Here is a 17,604-nt window from a genome sequence, read left to right as displayed (position 1 = left end):
TGTGGTCATATCCCATTTTTGGGTTGTTATATGCCCTTTTCGCTCAGATTTTCTTGCCATCTAGTTACTACTTATTGTTATTTGTCATACACTACCAGAAACTTGGACATGAGTGTGGACAATGGGGGATTTGAAATGTGAATATGTGTATATTTAGTATTTTTTGTAATGTGATCTTGGTGTAGTCTAAAGATGATTTAATAATTGACAGTTTGTGGTTGCTATAAAATGACCTGATGTGTCTGTCATAACCAGTGGACCCTGATGAAGGCCAGTAGGGCTGAAACGCATAGGTCACCTGCGTTTCCCTTTTTTGTTCTTTGCTTATAGAAACTAAGCCATGGATAAATAAAGGCTTTTTAACTTAACTGAACCGTATTGGATCCTTTTTAAGTTCACAGACTGACTTTCTTACTCTGATCTTACACAAAAGGAAGGAAATTAAAAACCTTGTTGACCTATAAGTGAAAGTCTATTCTTCCAAATGTCACCCATCTAGATTCCAGACACCCTGTCACCAACGCTGGACTGAGCAGCATTCCAGTCTCATGCTTACGTGGTCAGGTCAGGTCAGCGGTACATTCCACTTGGTTCTTAAATGCATCTTTGTACACTAATGTTTTAGTGAACAGATTACTGAACAGCAGTGGTGGAAAGTAAGTAGTAAGTACATTTACTCAAGTACTGTACTTAAGTACAATTTTGAGGTATTTTTTACTTTACTGGAGTATTTCCAATTTTCAATAATTTTGCTTCCACTCCACTACATCTCAAAGACAAATATTGTACTTTTACTCCACTATAATTATTTGAAAACTTTAGTTACTAGTTACTTTGGTTATTAGTATGAAACCGCTTCAGACCCACCTACATTTATACTTGGGCAATTTGAAAATCCCCAAAAGAATACTTAACTTAACTTATGCTTATTTAATTTAACTTACAGTACCCTATTATCATGCTTCAGACATGCTAATAAATGCATACGGCGTCTGACTATGAACTCCTGAAAACAGATGACAAAGATAAGGATTTGGTGCCTATTACAGATGACCCCCTTTGTGAGACATAATAATCTGATTCTCCTGGGACAGAAGCACACGGCCAAATGTGGGCTGTGATATTACAGCTTCGGTGGCTATTGTTGACTGAAATGATCCAGATGCTAGATAATACTGTATATAGATAGTTGTAAGGAGCTGGGCTAATGCTGTTGGTGTGGGTCCAATCCAATGATCACGGTTGTCTTTGATGTATTTAACCCATTTAGACCTGAGGCCGATTCAAAAAATGCTTTCTAAATCCTAACACATTTTTGAAAACGTTTTATTTCTATATAATAGCTAAAATCTAAAATGACACAGATGCTTTCGTGGTTAAGTAATAAGTAATAATTACTTTATCTTTCTGCTACAATTGGAGAGCTGTCTGCCACAACCTTCAACACCCTGTCTGTCTTGTATCTGCCATTTAGAGGCAGAGACATTTACATAGGTTTGTAAATCCAATGGAATGCATAATGCACCACTTCAACTACATTTTCTCCACATAAATGGATTAATCTGACTGTAAAGATAAAGTACCTACTGTATAAGGCAGCGATTCTCAACCTGTCGAGACTCCCAGGAGGGTCCCCACATAATTTTTGGGTCCCCAGATGACAGTGAAGTCACAATATAAGGACTTTTAAGACCTTTTTAATACCTCAAAGAGAAAAAAAAAAAAATGAAAGAAAAAGTCCATTACAGCAACAAAATTAATCAACAAACTATACTATAAAAACTGTTCAAACATTGGCCAAATTGTCAAATAATATAAGAAAGTAAGTAAGAATATTTCCCACAATATTTGTCTGTGGAACCGAGTCAAACAATGTAATGCCTCAACTCCTACAATTCCAAGTGCTTATCTGGGTGGGGGGGGGGGTCTCCAGTTCAAACTCAAATATGATTATTTTGGGGGGTCACGGCCTGATAAGGTTGCGAAGCACTGCCATAGGGTATAGCTACATGTGTGTCTTTGCACTACAGCAAAGCTGCAGCTTTAATATAGCCTGACTGTGCTAATTTGTACATTCCTTTTGGAGGCAAAGAAATTCCACACATAAAGGGACACTTGCACATTGTTTCAGTCACTGGAATGTGTAATCAGCTACTTCAACTCCTTCTTCTCCACATGAATGAATCCCCTGTCTCCCTTTTTGTGTCCTCAGTGTTAATTTAAAGATAAAGTATATAGACAAATCCACAGAGCGCTGCCGTTGGCGCAATCATAACTGCCGTGTCAGAATGCACACCGCAGCAGGAGTCTGACACTGCAGCGCTCTGTGGATTCGTCTACAGGTTGTCTCTACTGTTATCCCTAAGTTTCCCTACTTGGGAGTTTTGATAAGGCACCAGGTCATCCCTTAATATCAATACTCTTTATCGATATTCCTATAGGGCATGTTAGGCCTTATGGCAAAAGTTGCTGAGAGTGCTACAGCCACATATACATATATGTTTTTATATATGTTTCATGGTTCCCCCCTTACAATCTTCAAACAACCCAACACCCGTAGATAGGATTGCCTTCAGATGACCACAATTAACTGCTTTTGGATTAGTTGTTGGTTGTCTCATTGTTTATTTCAAACCTTTCAAACTTTTGGTAATGAGATGGTATTAGTTTTAGTCAAGGTAACCTTTAAGGCTTATACATAAGTTTCACAATACTATTGTTTTACATTATAACCAGGAGAATGGTGAATAATGGATAAAATCCATTGTGACAGAATAGAACACTATTCAGGTTTCATTCAAATATTTATTAAAATGATTTTGCGATACAGGGTAAAGATACATCAGACAGTATAATAATTGTTACAAATTGAAAATATTAAAAGAAAGTCCCTGGCAGTAATATCCCTACCAGTCTGTATCTTGATAACATAATATAATTTAGATAGGTGAATAAAGGGTTGTACAGGCCCTTCTCAGCCTTGACAGCCCCCCGATATTCGGCCGAATAGTCTGAGAGTCTGTGCCTACTAATCTTCCCAAAGGTGGTTTTCTTCCCAAACATGTTGTGTTGATAAGCCTTTCTCTACGTGAATATTGCCAGACAGCTATTCAACCAAAAGACGGATGATGCCAGAATTTTAGCTGAATCTGAACCTGAAAATATCCTAAGAATATTCCCAGAGACAGCAATTCAAGCTAAAAGACGGACAATGCCAGAATCTTTAGTTGAAAGTGAATCTGCAAGTATTCTAAGTATGGCAGTAAACTCATCCTCCTCCTAAAGTCTCATCCTCCTCGGGGCAGGCGTGCCCCGTCCGTCCTTGGGGTTGGAATCCTGTTGTGCGCCGTTGTGCAGCACCTTTTCTACCCCCTGATGACCTTGTCAATAGTACAACCCACCTTATTCCTTCTACCTATCACCTGCCTCTTAGTCATCCTCAATAACCATTGCATCATCTCAAAACAGCTTTCTCCCCCCCGTCTCCTGACCTCTGAGTCACTGGGTTGCGTCAGTGTCTCCAATGTGATGGTGACAATGCTCAAGGTTACTATGACGCTAATCTCTCAAGAACAGATCCATAGCTGCGCTTGGATCTGTTGGGAGCCGTGTTGACAACCCATGCACATTGGCTACAAGTGGGCGTGCCTTCAGATCGGGAAGCAGGCCGCGCTTTACCCAATCAAATGTAGTGGGCGGGATTTACATGTGTGCGGCTCTATTCCCACTGGAAACAAACCGAAACTCATTTAACAATAGCGTCCTCGGAGCCGACAAAACCACGGAAAGTCAGTAACATTTTAACTTGCTCTTTCATCATAGAAACAAGTGGGCTTATAACCAAAACGATCCATGTTCTTTGGGATAAATGGTGTTAGTGTTCCGTGGAGAAATATATTTAGTGGGAATGAAAACATAGGCGGACCACCCGAAGTGGAGGGCTGAGGGCAGACCAAAACCCCGGTTTCCCGTGAGCATGGATCCTCCGTACAGCTCCGCCCAGAGTCAAATGGAAAAGTGAAAAACAGCAGAGGGTGCTGATTTTCCTTTTTATTTGACGATGGGTTCCCAGATTGCTATGACGCAGACCCCATGACCTTGTACCTTTGTCATGCACAATAATACATCACAAAGATAACATTGCATTGAATAGCTTAGATTATATTTCATACACATCAGAATAGCTCTCTCATATACTGTTTATCAGTTCTCAACCCTTCAGCGTAGCTCTGTGCTTCGCTTAACTTCGTAGACTCGGGTCTTCGCGGGTCTTCTCCCAGCTTCTCTCTGGCTACCTCTGGTGTCTGATGTGCAGGCTGCAGTCTTCTCTTCTCCTTCTACGGCACTCACAACTCCTTCCTCCTCAATCCCTCTGAGGCCTGCTTCAGGCCTGCTTGATCTTTGACCTCAACTTGTTGCTCCACGGCATGTATCCGCACACCATTTCCACTATAATCATATCCCAAATGATGAAAATAGCTGATCTACACAAGCTGATGCAGAAATTAGCTGTCCGAAAGTAGCCGATCTACAATCCAAGAATCAACTTGGGAACAGCAGGTGCATAAATCTCGCTGCTTGGTGACACCCCCCTCATGCACAACTCCTGTTACCCTTGAAACCCCTGACTCTTCTTCCAAGTCCAGGTGCTCTTCTTCTTCCTTCCTTCTCTGCTGTTATAATAAGAATCTACATTAGAATTTTGAGTCCTTCTGACCTTCCTGCACTAACCATGAATTCTCCCTCCTATTGGTATTCAACGCATGTCTTCAAGCACAACCATTTTCCAAATGATTATTCCATGTTTCAAAAAGAAACTGTATAAAAATATCCTGTTATATTTTTATATAACTAGATTCCGCCACGTCCTGGAAAAGACCCGCTGTGATTGGCCAGTAGTCAGGAAGCTTGCCTTCTCCAAAATGGAGCCTGCGATACAGACCTCTCAGGGCCGGAGGAGGCGTCTACCTTTATATGTCTATGGGATAAAACCTCCCATGGATAATTCCACTGGACTAAGCTGTGAAAAGAAAAGGCCAACACGAAAACAAATCACTGACATTCTCATAATTTGCTTAAGGTAGAACATAGGAATATACAGGAAAGTGACCTAGAGCAAAGAATTATCAGATAATTATTACCGGAAAATATACAATTTTCCAATGTAAAAGTAAAAACCAAAACAAAACAACATGGGTATATATGGAGCCTGTTACAATTCAATGTAGTTATGGTAATAATTAGGTTAATTAGAGCTAATGGACTGCAGGCTTGCAGGTAACCCATTGCACTTAACTGCTACAGAGAAATGAGTCCTATCCCATTAAGCTTCTGAATCTGCAGCTGGTTGCCATGCTCTTGAATCAAAACACACAAACCAAATAGTTTTCTGTCTCTTCCAGGATCATATTCCGACAGTGTGTCTGTAACACACAAGACAAAAAAGAAAGGCAGGGCTGATTGACTGGCATTTCCAGCTTAACTAGCTGTGAGGAAATTCATAAAAATCATGCACAGGTTTTAGATTTTTGGCATGGTGTTAGGTATGGGCATAAGGTTTTCAAAAAACATCACAAACTAGTTGGGCTCGCCCCCTAGTGGTCCGTTTGCAATGAATCCAATATCAGATAGGTATAGGTATGGTTGAAACCCCAAATAATTGATAGAAGAGATTTGTCAATGTATTCTGTTACTATTGGGTATGCTAAATAACCAACAAAAATGTAGGAAAATTGAACTTCTGGAAAGGCATAATTTTCAAGATGGTGGGAGCTTAAAATGCGTGAAGCTGAGAGGGAATATGTGCCATCATTGTTTGTATGTTATTTAGCAAACCTTATGCCCATACCTAACACCATGCCAACAATCTAAAGCTTGTCACCAATTGCACAATCTTGATGATTCTTGACGAATTCCCTCCCAGCTAAACACTGCTGACACACATTCCATACAGTACATGGAAACCTGCTTAACCACAACACCCCACTACCACCTCCTCTCTGGAACTTCACAGCATCTATACATTAACAAAGTCTGTGTGTGTGTGTGTGTGTGTGTGCGTGCATGCGTGCGTGCGTGTGTGCTTGCTTGTGTGTGACTGTCAGTCTGTCTGTCTGTGTGTCCCGGCCATAACTCGGGCACCGTCCGATCAATCGACATCAAACTTGGCATAAGTGTTGCTGATGAGCCGTAAAGTGTGCAGTGCAGAGTTCGGTAGAACCACTTGTACTTGTAACAGACTATTTCTACTATAGGGTGTTGATACTTTTACTTAAGTATTACTTCTCTGCGTCTCTTTCTTCTTGTGCGAAATGTGCGTAACATTTTCCTTCATGCATTTATTCCATACATCAGTTATTGTTATTGACATAATTACTATTTCAATGAGCGGGTGCACTCATTTAAGAGGCTTATTGATGTACCGGCTGGGTGAAGTTTGCACTCGTTTTGACTGGGAGGATACCAGGCATATTTAAATAATGCACTCATATATATAGGGTAGAAGAGGAAAGTTATAATAGAGCTGCTTTAATTTGTTAGACTTTTTAATTGCCATTAATACATGTGCCAAGAGCGACAACACACATTATATAAGCTGTTTTGCAGAGATATGATTACAGGTGTGTATTGAGATTTTAATTTGCCCTTTTATGTGCCTTCGGCGAAAAAGGTTTGAAAACCACTGCAATACGTTATTGAGGGTCATTCATAAACAAATTCAGACGAAAGAAAGAAGCACTGGCACTGTGGATTTTATTGAGGAATCAGGCTTACACACAATGCAGTACATCAGGCTTCCAATGGGCCCACACAATGCAGACACATCACTGGTCAAATGATTAAGAAAATCATTAATCATTAATCAAGAATCATTAATCATTATTCTATAACCTTGGTTTCGACGCTGTTCTTGGTGTCTTTGTACAGTAGGTGTCCATCCTTGTCCTTCACCTCTGTGGTGATCTCCTTCTTGGTGGTCTCGGTGGTCGTGGTTTTCATGTCCTCCTTCTCTGTGGTGATCTCCTTCTTGGTGGTCTCGGGGGTCGTGGTTTTCATGTCCTTCTTCTCTGTGGTGATCTCCTTCTTGGTGGTCTCGGGGGTCGTGATTTTCTTGTTTCTGCAGCGAGAGAGACCAAATGGAACAAAGGATGGGTACAAGACATCAGGGATTCCCAGACTTTTCCATGCCAAGTCCCCCAAATAGTCATAGTATATATATATATATATATATATATATATGTATATATATATATAAAAATTGAAACTTGATACAAACGTTTGAGTCCAAGCTCTCCAACGCCAGCATTTGTTTGTTGAAGATAAATCCGCTGCCATTTTGTACCTGTCAATGTTTTCAAGGTATTCTTTGAGCAGTCTCCTGTACTCAGCGATCTCCTCCTCCAGCCTTGTCTTGTCCTGTGCCTGGTTCTCCAAGTCAGCTCTGAGCAGGGTTAGCTGTTCCTCCAGGATACACACCTGTCTCTGGTAACCTGCCAGCAGGTTGGCAAATCCGCACTTGGTCTCTTCCAGGACGTTTACCTGACATGCTTTCTGTTTCATAGATGGAGAGAGGGGGCTGGATTATTGGAAGTAACTGTATAAGAGCACTTTTCTAGGTGCCAAATGTTGGAAAACATGCACTTAGGACTTTCAATTTGCCAAGTGTCCAGTTCTGAATTCTCGTTCAATTTTGGTACCTTTCAGGCTTACGGTTCGGCCTGGTAAGGCCTTTTGAATAATTAAACGAATCATAAAATGGATTGTAAAACATTACTGGGAGGCGGGAACAGGATTAATGTCAGAAGATAATGTTCAGTCGCCTTTTCCTGTCATCACCACAACGGTAACTGTTTCCCATGAAGTCAGTGGAAACAAAAACCGTAAGGAGCACCCGATATGAGATAGTTATAGTTTTTTTCTTTGTGCAATCGAAATGCAAATGAAAAACATGAACAAAATGGCTGTGTTGAAGGACATGAGATATTGAACCAAGCCATTCTCCTGTAACCGGGTCTTACCTTGCTGATCTCGGCCTGGAGTTGGATCTCCAGACTGTGCAGTTCACGTCTGACCTTGATGATCTCACTCTTAGACAAATCGATGATCTCAGTTGTTTGAGCAACTTCCTGGTTCAGCTTGTTGGTCTGTGGATGAAAACCAACGTTAATACCATGCTTAACACACGTTCTGACAAACAGGAGGATCTGATGACTTTTAACAAAGTGAAATAGGATTTAGTGTGGTGTAGTGCCCTGGTTCTCAATGTGGGTTCCGAGGAACCCCAGGGGTCCTTGAGTAGGTTCCAGAGGGTCCCCAGCAAAAACTGTTTAACCGCTTTAACCCTATTTTGTACTTTGGCTATTAAAAAATAGCCGATCTACAAGCTTGCAGATCTGCTATTTTCACAACACAAATCTTTTATGAGGGTCCCTGGGACAAAATATTTTCAGATCGTTTGCGGCCAAATACATAATATTTGGGGGTCCCTGACATGAAGATGTTAGGGAACCACTGGTGTAGTGTAGCCTACCTTAGTCTTGAACCATAACTCCACTTCCTGGCGGTTCTGGGTGATGACCTTCTCGTAGTGTTCTCTCATTGATACCATGACCTTGGCCAGGTCATCCTGAGGGGCAGCATGAACGTCCACTTTCACCTGGGATCCCAGCTCACCCTGCCTCCGCATGTCCTGGAGAACCACACATGATTTACAGTATTGTAGGGGTGCAAAGGTTGACCAAATTAATCGGTTTAATTGATTATTTAAAAATAAATGACAAATTTAAATAAAATGACAGCTTATCGGTACTGTCCGGTACACCATACCAACCAAAATGGCAAAAAGGAAAGGAAAAGCCTGCAGGTTAATGTGCCCCCTTAAGCCCCATAGACTTTGTCATACTACAAATAGTGAAAAGCCTTAAAACTTAAGCCTCTATTTCTTTGTTCTTTTTTATTACTTTAAAAATATATATATTTTTAAATAATATCTTTAAAGCAACTTGGATGTTTCCTCCCTCATATTTAGCCTATGATGACATGTCCAAAATATAGGGATACACAAGTATATTGCATCAATTGGATAGACATTTTGTACAGAGAAGAAAACTGTTGTGGGTCAAAAGAGCCAGAGACAGGCCAGTGTCAAGTACAATGGTTCATAATATAGGAGAATGTTCACCCCGGTAGACTAGGACACCCATAAGAACTAACAGCTTTAAGCAGGGGTCTTCAACAGGGGTCCGGACCCCTAGGGGGTCCTCAGAGCTACTATAGGGGGTCCGCCAAATCTTTGTGTGTTAGGATGTTATTTCTTTTTACTTTAACCACTTGTACATCCCTCTTCTAAAGGAGTGTAAAACCCTACTCACTTTCAAAACTGCCCTAAAGATACACCTTCAGGAGGCTGCAATTCTAAAATGGCCCCTGTCCAAGTCTTAACCTACCCCAAGTCCTAATCTACCCCCCTACCCCCCCTTTCTCTTTCTTCTCTTGTACATATTTTTCACGCTTCATACCAGTAACCTGTAAACTGATTGTATGACATTCTGTATAGTAGTGTGTATATCTATCTGTCTCTTATATGTCATGTGTGCATGGGGATCTCATCTTAAACAAGCTTAGTGCTTAATGAGACTCCCAGTTTAGTAGACCTTGTATTGTGAATTTGTACTTCCATGTACTGCCATTCTCATGTCTTACTAAACAAAGTTCATCAATCAATCAATTCTGAGGGGAACATTAGCCACATCTACAAGCCCACAACGTCTCGCATTGTGAGCTTGTAGATCGGCTATTTTCGGCAAAGAGGTTTGGTGTAGGGGGGGAAAGGAGCAAATGAAGAACTAAGTATTGAAGGTTTATGTGGTTAAATGTCTGAAATGAACAAAATACATGAATTTACACAACACTGATGATAGTCAATGAAGCTATCTATGAAATCTATGAAAAGGCTTAATTTGCAACACAATTGTAAAGAATGTAGTGGGGGTCCCTGCTTCATCTCTCTCTCAGCTGAGGAGTCCTTGGCCTGAAAAACGTTGAGGACCCCTAGCTTTGAGTATTCATGCGTGATCTTCAACCTCCAAACATTTACCTCTTCATGGTGCTCATGCAGCCTCTTCAGCTCCTCCTCCAGATCCTGCAGCTCCACACTGGATCTCCCCACATCCAGCTCTTCCTGAACTATCTTCAGAGCAGCGATGTCTGCCTCCACACACTGACGCATGGACAGCTCACTCTCATACCTGGGAGAAGGAGACAGTACAGTATATCAATGGTTATCAAAGTGGGGTCCTTGAGGGGGTTCCAGGGGGTCCCCAGCTAAATGATTTATTCTAGCCTCAAAGTCAAGTTTTTACCACTTTAGCCTTATTTTAAACTTTCAGTATTGGAAAATAGACAACCTGGGTTAGCCTAGTAACCCAGTCAGTCCAGGTGCCGATATCCAGGTCAATCTTTAGGTTCTCTAGTCAACTGCACTCTGTTTACTTGTCTTGTATTGTATTGATACTGTATGTTTGTTTTGTTTTGATAGTTATTTCACCAGCTAACTCTAGCTGGCTCATTTACATGGATGTGAAAACTGAAATGTTGATTAATTAGCGCTGTCCCTGGTAAATAAATACATTAAATACATCAAACATACTATACCACTTTTACTTGTTCTCTGTCTCGGTTCCTATGCTGTCATTCACCCAATGGAAATGCAACCAAAACCACAAGACATTTATAATAATGTGTCTTCACCCACAGCTTAAAATGGTTAATTTCTTTTGGACATCTGTTTCCTCCGCATATACTTACTTGACTTTCCAGTCATGTGAATCCAGCTTTACATTGTCATTATCCAGTTGGGTTTTAGTGTTGTCAAGGACCTCTTTGGAAATCTAAAGTGAGGAAGCAGTAGAAGTGTCAACAGCTGAACAGCTAGATCAGTGAAACATGTCAGGCACCCTCAGATTGATATGTATTTAGTCGAAGACCCGCATCTGAAAAAATGGTATGCCATAAGAGGCCATTTGTGTTGTTAAAAATGTCCAAAATGAGCCCAAATCTTTCAAAATGTTATTGTTTTAATGTATTTATAATAGCAGACGCGTCGTGAGCTTGTGATGTATACAATAGGGCTAAAGTGCTATTTTTTGTTACCACCTCAAGGACCCATGGGAGTTCCCAGACCACACTTTGAGAACCACAGAGCAAGATAGAAATGTTCCTTAGCTGGTGACTTGGTATGTCTTGTTTTATTTGGCAACGCAACTAGTTTTTGGTGAAGGTTTTTGATAGAGTCATTTTGGTCTCTTATCTGAATTATCATAATGTGTCTAGGGTCCCTTAACCTTAAAATGTCCTATTAATTATGGTCTCATATGGGCCTGTACTTTTGTCATGGTAAAAGTACTCTGTACTCTTAGTCTCTGTGTCTGCAAGCCAAGGTCAAACGCAAGCAGGCTTTCTCTGCGGCAATCTTGTTTTGGGAACACGGTATCTGGGTGTTCTCTTCTCTTCTACAGCTGTCTCCCTTAGTGTCACCAAATCTTCACTGACCAGTGACAGGTCAGAGATGTCAAACGTGTTTGACCCAGACATGGGGACGCTGTTGTCCAGAGATAAACTGTCACACAATCATCATCTACCATCATCTACCATCATCAGACGACAACGGAACCTCATCGCTCTCCACCAATGGCAGGATTACACCTCCGACGGCTGGACGATTGATGTCACATCCTATGATGTCATATGTTTATGTTACTGGACAATGTTAAAAGCTCGTGCTTGCTCTGTTACACTGCGGAGAGACGCGACCGATGTTGCGGACACCTGTGATATACTGTAACCTTCTAATGTCTCTCTGATCTGAATACAATCAATTGTTTCATTATACCCAATGGCTGCCTGTCTGAGTTTGGTTTTTTTCCTTATTGTCTCCGTGCTACAAGTATCTGTACTTTGTGTGGGTCATAAGGTGAAATTAAATTCCAACAATTGGTCCTTCGAGCCGGATATGTTTGAAATATGGTGTACGGGGGGGAACTGAGCTATTATCAGACTCTCTTTCCCCGGCAGACCATATTTTAATACGTATCAAACGAACCAGCCTTGGGTGTAACGACTTATCACTTCTATTCAGATGAAGGTTAACTTTGAACAGTATCACAATTTATTTTGTTTTGGACCTGGACGCGATCGCTGGACCTTTGGACTGGACCCTCGACATGTCTCAAATTCCACATGGTCCAGCCATCGGGGTCGGGATCCCTGAACCAACATCAGATTTGATGAGTATATATTTTTATTTTTTATTGTACCATGGTCCAGTGATTGGGACCTACAACTTCTCCCTGTGAACCTTCTGATGAGTATACCTTTTTCTTTATTGTATGTATTGTCTTTACCGAACCCTGTGTCTCATAATTATCAGCCTGTTTGTAAATTACTGTTTAACATAACTCCGCTAGGGAGTGAGTCAAGTAAAAATGTTTTATCACCTTTTATTCCTGGGAGGACATTCCTGAATGTCTCATAAATTCTCTTATCTACCTGGGTCATTATATAGTTTGTCTTTGTCTCTGTATATGTTTATGAGACCACCGGAGATACCCCGAAGTTTTTTTTTACACAGATGTTTGACTATCAGCTGTTCCTTACAGTTATTTGTCTTTATTTATATATATATGCATGTCAAGGCGTCTATGAATAACCCACAATTCAACTTGGGTGTTCGAGCAATGCATGGCTATATATATAAATATATGGATTTATTTTTTTGTACCTCGAAATACCACTTTTTCACGCTTTGGTTTTCGGTGCGGGTGAATTTATCTAATATTAGTTTTACACTAGGTGGGGGGTTTGTCTGTGTGCCTGCATGAATATATCCTTACAATTGTCATAATGTACTAATTTTCCTTCTATACTGATATTTGACCTAAGATTAACCCAGTCAGATATAGCCCTCCTTTTACACTGCCTATTTGCTATATGTGGGTTAATGTTACACAACGGGTCTCATATCAACCCATAAGAGGAGAGTGTTTCAGTGTCACTCTCCAATCCTGGCTACATTTACCTGCTCGCCACAGGTAACACCATGTATGCAGATCTGTGTTTTCAATGTCAGTACCACCCTTACCATCCCTCTTAGTACGAAATATTACCAGCCAGCTGCATACCGAACATTACTAACATGTCCGACCCATATTGACAATTGCCAGGTTGTCTTCCTTTTAATTCAGAAACTTCTGCATCGGCCCGTGTGTCCGTTTGAAGTTTGTGTTTTACTTACTTGTCAGTACATTTTTTTGTTTTGTCTTATATGTTTGTTTTATTTTGACCACTGTAGTTAAATCATCCATCCATTTAATATATTGAGCTTTAACAATAACTTTTAAATCCCTCTTCCCTACAGCCTCTCACTTCTCCCATGTCTTATCTGTTTACATTCTCTTGTTCAGAGCTGGTATCATAACAAGGCTATGCCCACAGACAAGAATAATAATCACACTATAACTATGAAGGCTTGTTGTAAAAGTTTAAAATATATATATATATATATTAACACTGTTTTAAATTCATTGAACCATCAGTATAATTATATTTGCCTTAAAAAATAAGTTTTAATTTATTTAAAATATTTTGAATATAATTTAAAATAATAAGTAAACCAATCAGGTTAAAATCTTTTTCATTCCAAAATTAGTTTGTTGCTGAAAGATATCTATGTTCGGTATGTTTGTATGTCTGTCTGTGTGTATTAATGAACGAATGTTTTTTTTCCTCTCTATCTCTCTCTCTCTCTCTCTATGGGTCCGCCAGCTGTTCCACGGTGCCTATCTGTTTATCTTTGTCTCCCTCTGCTATCTATGTATGAGTGATATGCAGGCATGCGTGAATGTTGGAATGCGTGTGTCTGTCTCGCTAGTTCTAACCATTTTAGTCAAAATTTTAGTCATTCTCCAGTCAGTTAGAACAAAGTCACTCTGGTCTCTTAAAACTCCATTTCCCATAATTCCTTCTGGTTTGAGACTCCATTTCCCATAATTCCTTCAGCAGGAAGTGTTAGTGGTATGTTAGACACGTTTCTATGGCAACCTAATCCTGTAGCTCAGTCTCTATTGAAGTCCATTTAAAACATAGATCAGTTAAATTAACACACAATAAGATTCAATTTGTTCTATATCAATATTGGGAAACATTAACTATAATATTAAGTTTATTATAAAGTCATTTTTGATTTATTTTAAAAAGTTTTGAAAAGATTTTATCATTTTAACTTAAGATTTTTTTGTAAGCTTGCAGATTTGCTATTTTTCTGTACTTATCTCATTTCAATATACTCTTCAGAACAAAGATGTTTATTCCTTATTTTTCATTGTTATATTTTAATTTTAAAAGTTTTAATTATAACTTTAATTTTTTTCATATTTTTTTTCTCATCCCCTTTCTCATCAACAAATCATCTGACACACACTATATTATAGATATATGGGTGTCAAATAGAGGGGAGTTTGATGAATATTTGATTTAAATATGATATGATTTAATGTTTAAATGCTGTGTTTTGTGTTTCATTTTCATTTTGTGTTTGTTTCATTTTAGAATGAGAATGTAATCCACCCCCCATAAATCCAATTCCTGGACAACTATAAGATTTCAACTTATGTCTTGGATAGACAGATGTTTGATGCCACATGCCTACATGCAATCAGGAAGTATTTCTTGAGTTTTAAGATGATATCACGTAAGTTTTTTCCCAAAATAAAGTGTAAAGTGATGTACAAATTTACATAGTACAGAAGTGTCCCGTTCCATTTTAAATACTTGTATCTTGATAAGAGCACAGGATCGCAGCTCCACAAGGAGGAAGGTAACTTTTCTATTTCTGAACGTGTACAGAAACAATCAATGACCCGAGACGTAGGTCTCTTGTCAGATTTCAATATGAAAACTTACAGACTGGTGAGTTGTCCCTCCCTACAATCTCTCTGCTGCCATGCCATTAAACTGTGCTAAAATTGTCTGTCTTAGTTAAACCAAACATGTTGAAAAGATTTGCTTGGGACGGTGACATTAGCTGAGATTTTTTTTGAATTATAATAAAGTTATTTGCAAAGTTGCAAAGGGAAAACTTGTGGAAACGTGTGGAGTGTCTTGGGAATTCATGAACTATAGCCCTGTTTTGCTTCCTATTTGAATAAATAAATTATACAGTCCTCTTGAAGAAGTATAAATGTGTATGTTATCCAACTAACCATTTATTTTTGGCCTTAAGTCATTTAAATCTTTGCCTGTCTGATTTGATTTTGAATAATGTCACAAGGTACAATCAGCTTGACCTTTGACCCTATCCAAATCATGATAAGATGTAGGATTGATAGAGTCATTTTGGTCTCTTATCTGAATTATCATAATGTGTCTAGGGTCCCTTAACCTTAAAATGTCCTATTAATTATGGTCTCATATGGGCCTGTACTTTTGTCATGGTAAAAGTACTCTGTACTCTTAGTCTCTGTGTCTGCAAGCCAAGGTCAAACGCAAGCAGGCTTTCTCTGCGGCAATCTTGTTTTGGGAACACGGTATCTGGGTGTTCTCTTCTCTTCTACAGCTGTCTCCCTTAGTGTCACCAAATCTTCACTGACCAGTGACAGGTCAGAGATGTCAAACGTGTTTGACCCAGACATGGGGACGCTGTTGTCCAGAGATAAACTGTCACACAATCATCATCTACCATCATCTACCATCATCAGACGACAACGGAACCTCATCGCTCTCCACCAATGGCAGGATTACACCTCCGACGGCTGGACGATTGATGTCACATCCTATGATGTCATATGTTTATGTTACTGGACAATGTTAAAAGCTCGTGCTTGCTCTGTTACACTGCGGAGAGACGCGACCGATGTTGCGGACACCTGTGATATACTGTAACCTTCTAATGTCTCTCTGATCTGAATACAATCAATTGTTTCATTATACCCAATGGCTGCCTGTCTGAGTTTGGTTTTTTTCCTTATTGTCTCCGTGCTACAAGTATCTGTACTTTGTGTGGGTCATAAGGTGAAATTAAATTCCAACAGTTTTAGTATTCAACATTCCTAGGGAAGCTAGCACAATGCCTCATTACCTACATAACCAGTATCCTGTTAGTGGGACCTCTTGGCTCCAATTAAGTCAGTTGTACTTTAGGGGGGGAATATTTTAGGCTAGTAGTGTCTCTGTATTGGTGACATGGACCTAACCTGATCAACAAGCATATCATTTAACATTCCAAAAGGTTTAAAAATAGTCTACTCAGGTAAATTTTCTGGAAAACATTTCAGTAATTTCATAAAACACAAAAAATAATTTGTCAATAATGTAATATTAATTATTACAGTTAAGATAAAGTCCAACTGTAAGGGGAGAAATGTGTTATGCACATCAAAAATAATGGTTAATAATGGTTTTTTTATCAACTCGATAGACAGTAGATCAAAAAGAGGTTGTTGCCCACCGTAGTAGTAGCCTACAGCTACGGCATTTAAACTCAACCACTTAAGCCCTGTTTTTATCCTGTGAAAATAGCCGATCTTCAAGCTCAGAATGTGTCACAATAGAACCAAAAATGGTTTTGCATATCATATGCATGGTATGCATGCACTTCCAGTCCATTGCATAGAAACACCTGATACCCAGTGGATATGTGAATTGTTCAAACTATTGTGCAATTCTTCATAAAAGCAAAGCCATATTTTTGTACAAACACTATCCAACATCACATGAAACTGTAGACCAGTTCTGTTTACAGCCCTAGTATACTTTGTGGTATGATGAATAGTGAAAATAGTAGATCTACAAGCTGATGCTATGGGTTGTGAGCATGCAATGTGTTGTGAGCTTGTAAATCTGCTATTTTCAGGATTTTTTTAAAGTGTTTTGAAAATGATTGAAAATGGTTAAGAAGATTGGAAAACGTTTGTAAAAATCTGCCTATAACGACATGCCCAAAATAGTGAATGGCCAGGTTGAAAGTAGAGAATCGAGTGTGACCAGTTCTGAAAACCAGCATAATATGAGTTTATGAGATTGATACCGTTGCTACAGCATTAACTCAATTGAAGCTCTGTTCTCACCTTTTCCTGAATGTCGTGAATGGTAACTTCGAAGACCTTGAGGTCCGTCTTAGGCTTGTCCATCTGGAACTTATTGATCTTCAGCTCCAGCTCGTCATTGGTCGTCTTCAGGCTGCTCACCGTCTCCAGGTAGGTCTCCAGGCGGTTGTTGAGGTTCTTCATGGTGGCCTTCTTGTTGTCGTTGATGTAGCCAATGCCATGCAGGTCAGAAACCTCAGCGCAGCCGGATGTAGCCTGGGAGATGCGGACGCCAAAACCTCCTGCTCCGCCGTACATGCTGCCGGCTCTCTTGGAGCCAACATGACCGCACATGCCACATGGCAGAGACTTCATCATGGGAGAGCTGCAGATCACACAGAACGAAGACATGGTTGACTGAAGTTCAGCTGGTTGGTGGCGGTTATGCTCTGGATGGAGAGGAGAGGGCTGAGTGAAGCACTGGTTTGACACCAGTACCTTTTATAGTGCAAAAGGAGGGAGCGGC

The 17,604-nt window shown here is 39.9% G+C and overlaps 1 protein-coding gene across 1 annotated transcript; it reads right to left on the bottom strand.

Annotated features, from left to right (window-relative positions):
- Window positions 1–6,879: 6,879 nt before the first annotated feature.
- On the bottom strand, window positions 6,880–17,489 carry LOC308099392 (keratin, type I cytoskeletal 19-like; the record flags this gene model as incomplete). Its single annotated transcript, XM_080448134.1, has 7 exons — window positions 6,880–7,117; window positions 7,343–7,551; window positions 8,019–8,144; window positions 8,531–8,689; window positions 10,097–10,247; window positions 10,807–10,889; window positions 17,121–17,489. 7 exons carry the CDS (start codon window positions 17,487–17,489, stop codon window positions 6,880–6,882), a joined length of 1,335 nt encoding a protein of 444 aa, XP_080304260.1.
- Between the last annotated feature and the right edge of the window lie 115 nt (window positions 17,490–17,604).

Source organism: Gymnoscopelus braueri (genome assembly GCF_963280865.1).
Source record: "Gymnoscopelus braueri genome assembly, chromosome: 13".
NCBI lineage: Eukaryota > Metazoa > Chordata > Actinopteri > Myctophiformes > Myctophidae > Gymnoscopelus > Gymnoscopelus braueri.
The sequence above is the reverse complement of the archived record's forward strand: the minus strand, read 5'-3'. Positions and strand labels throughout refer to the sequence as shown.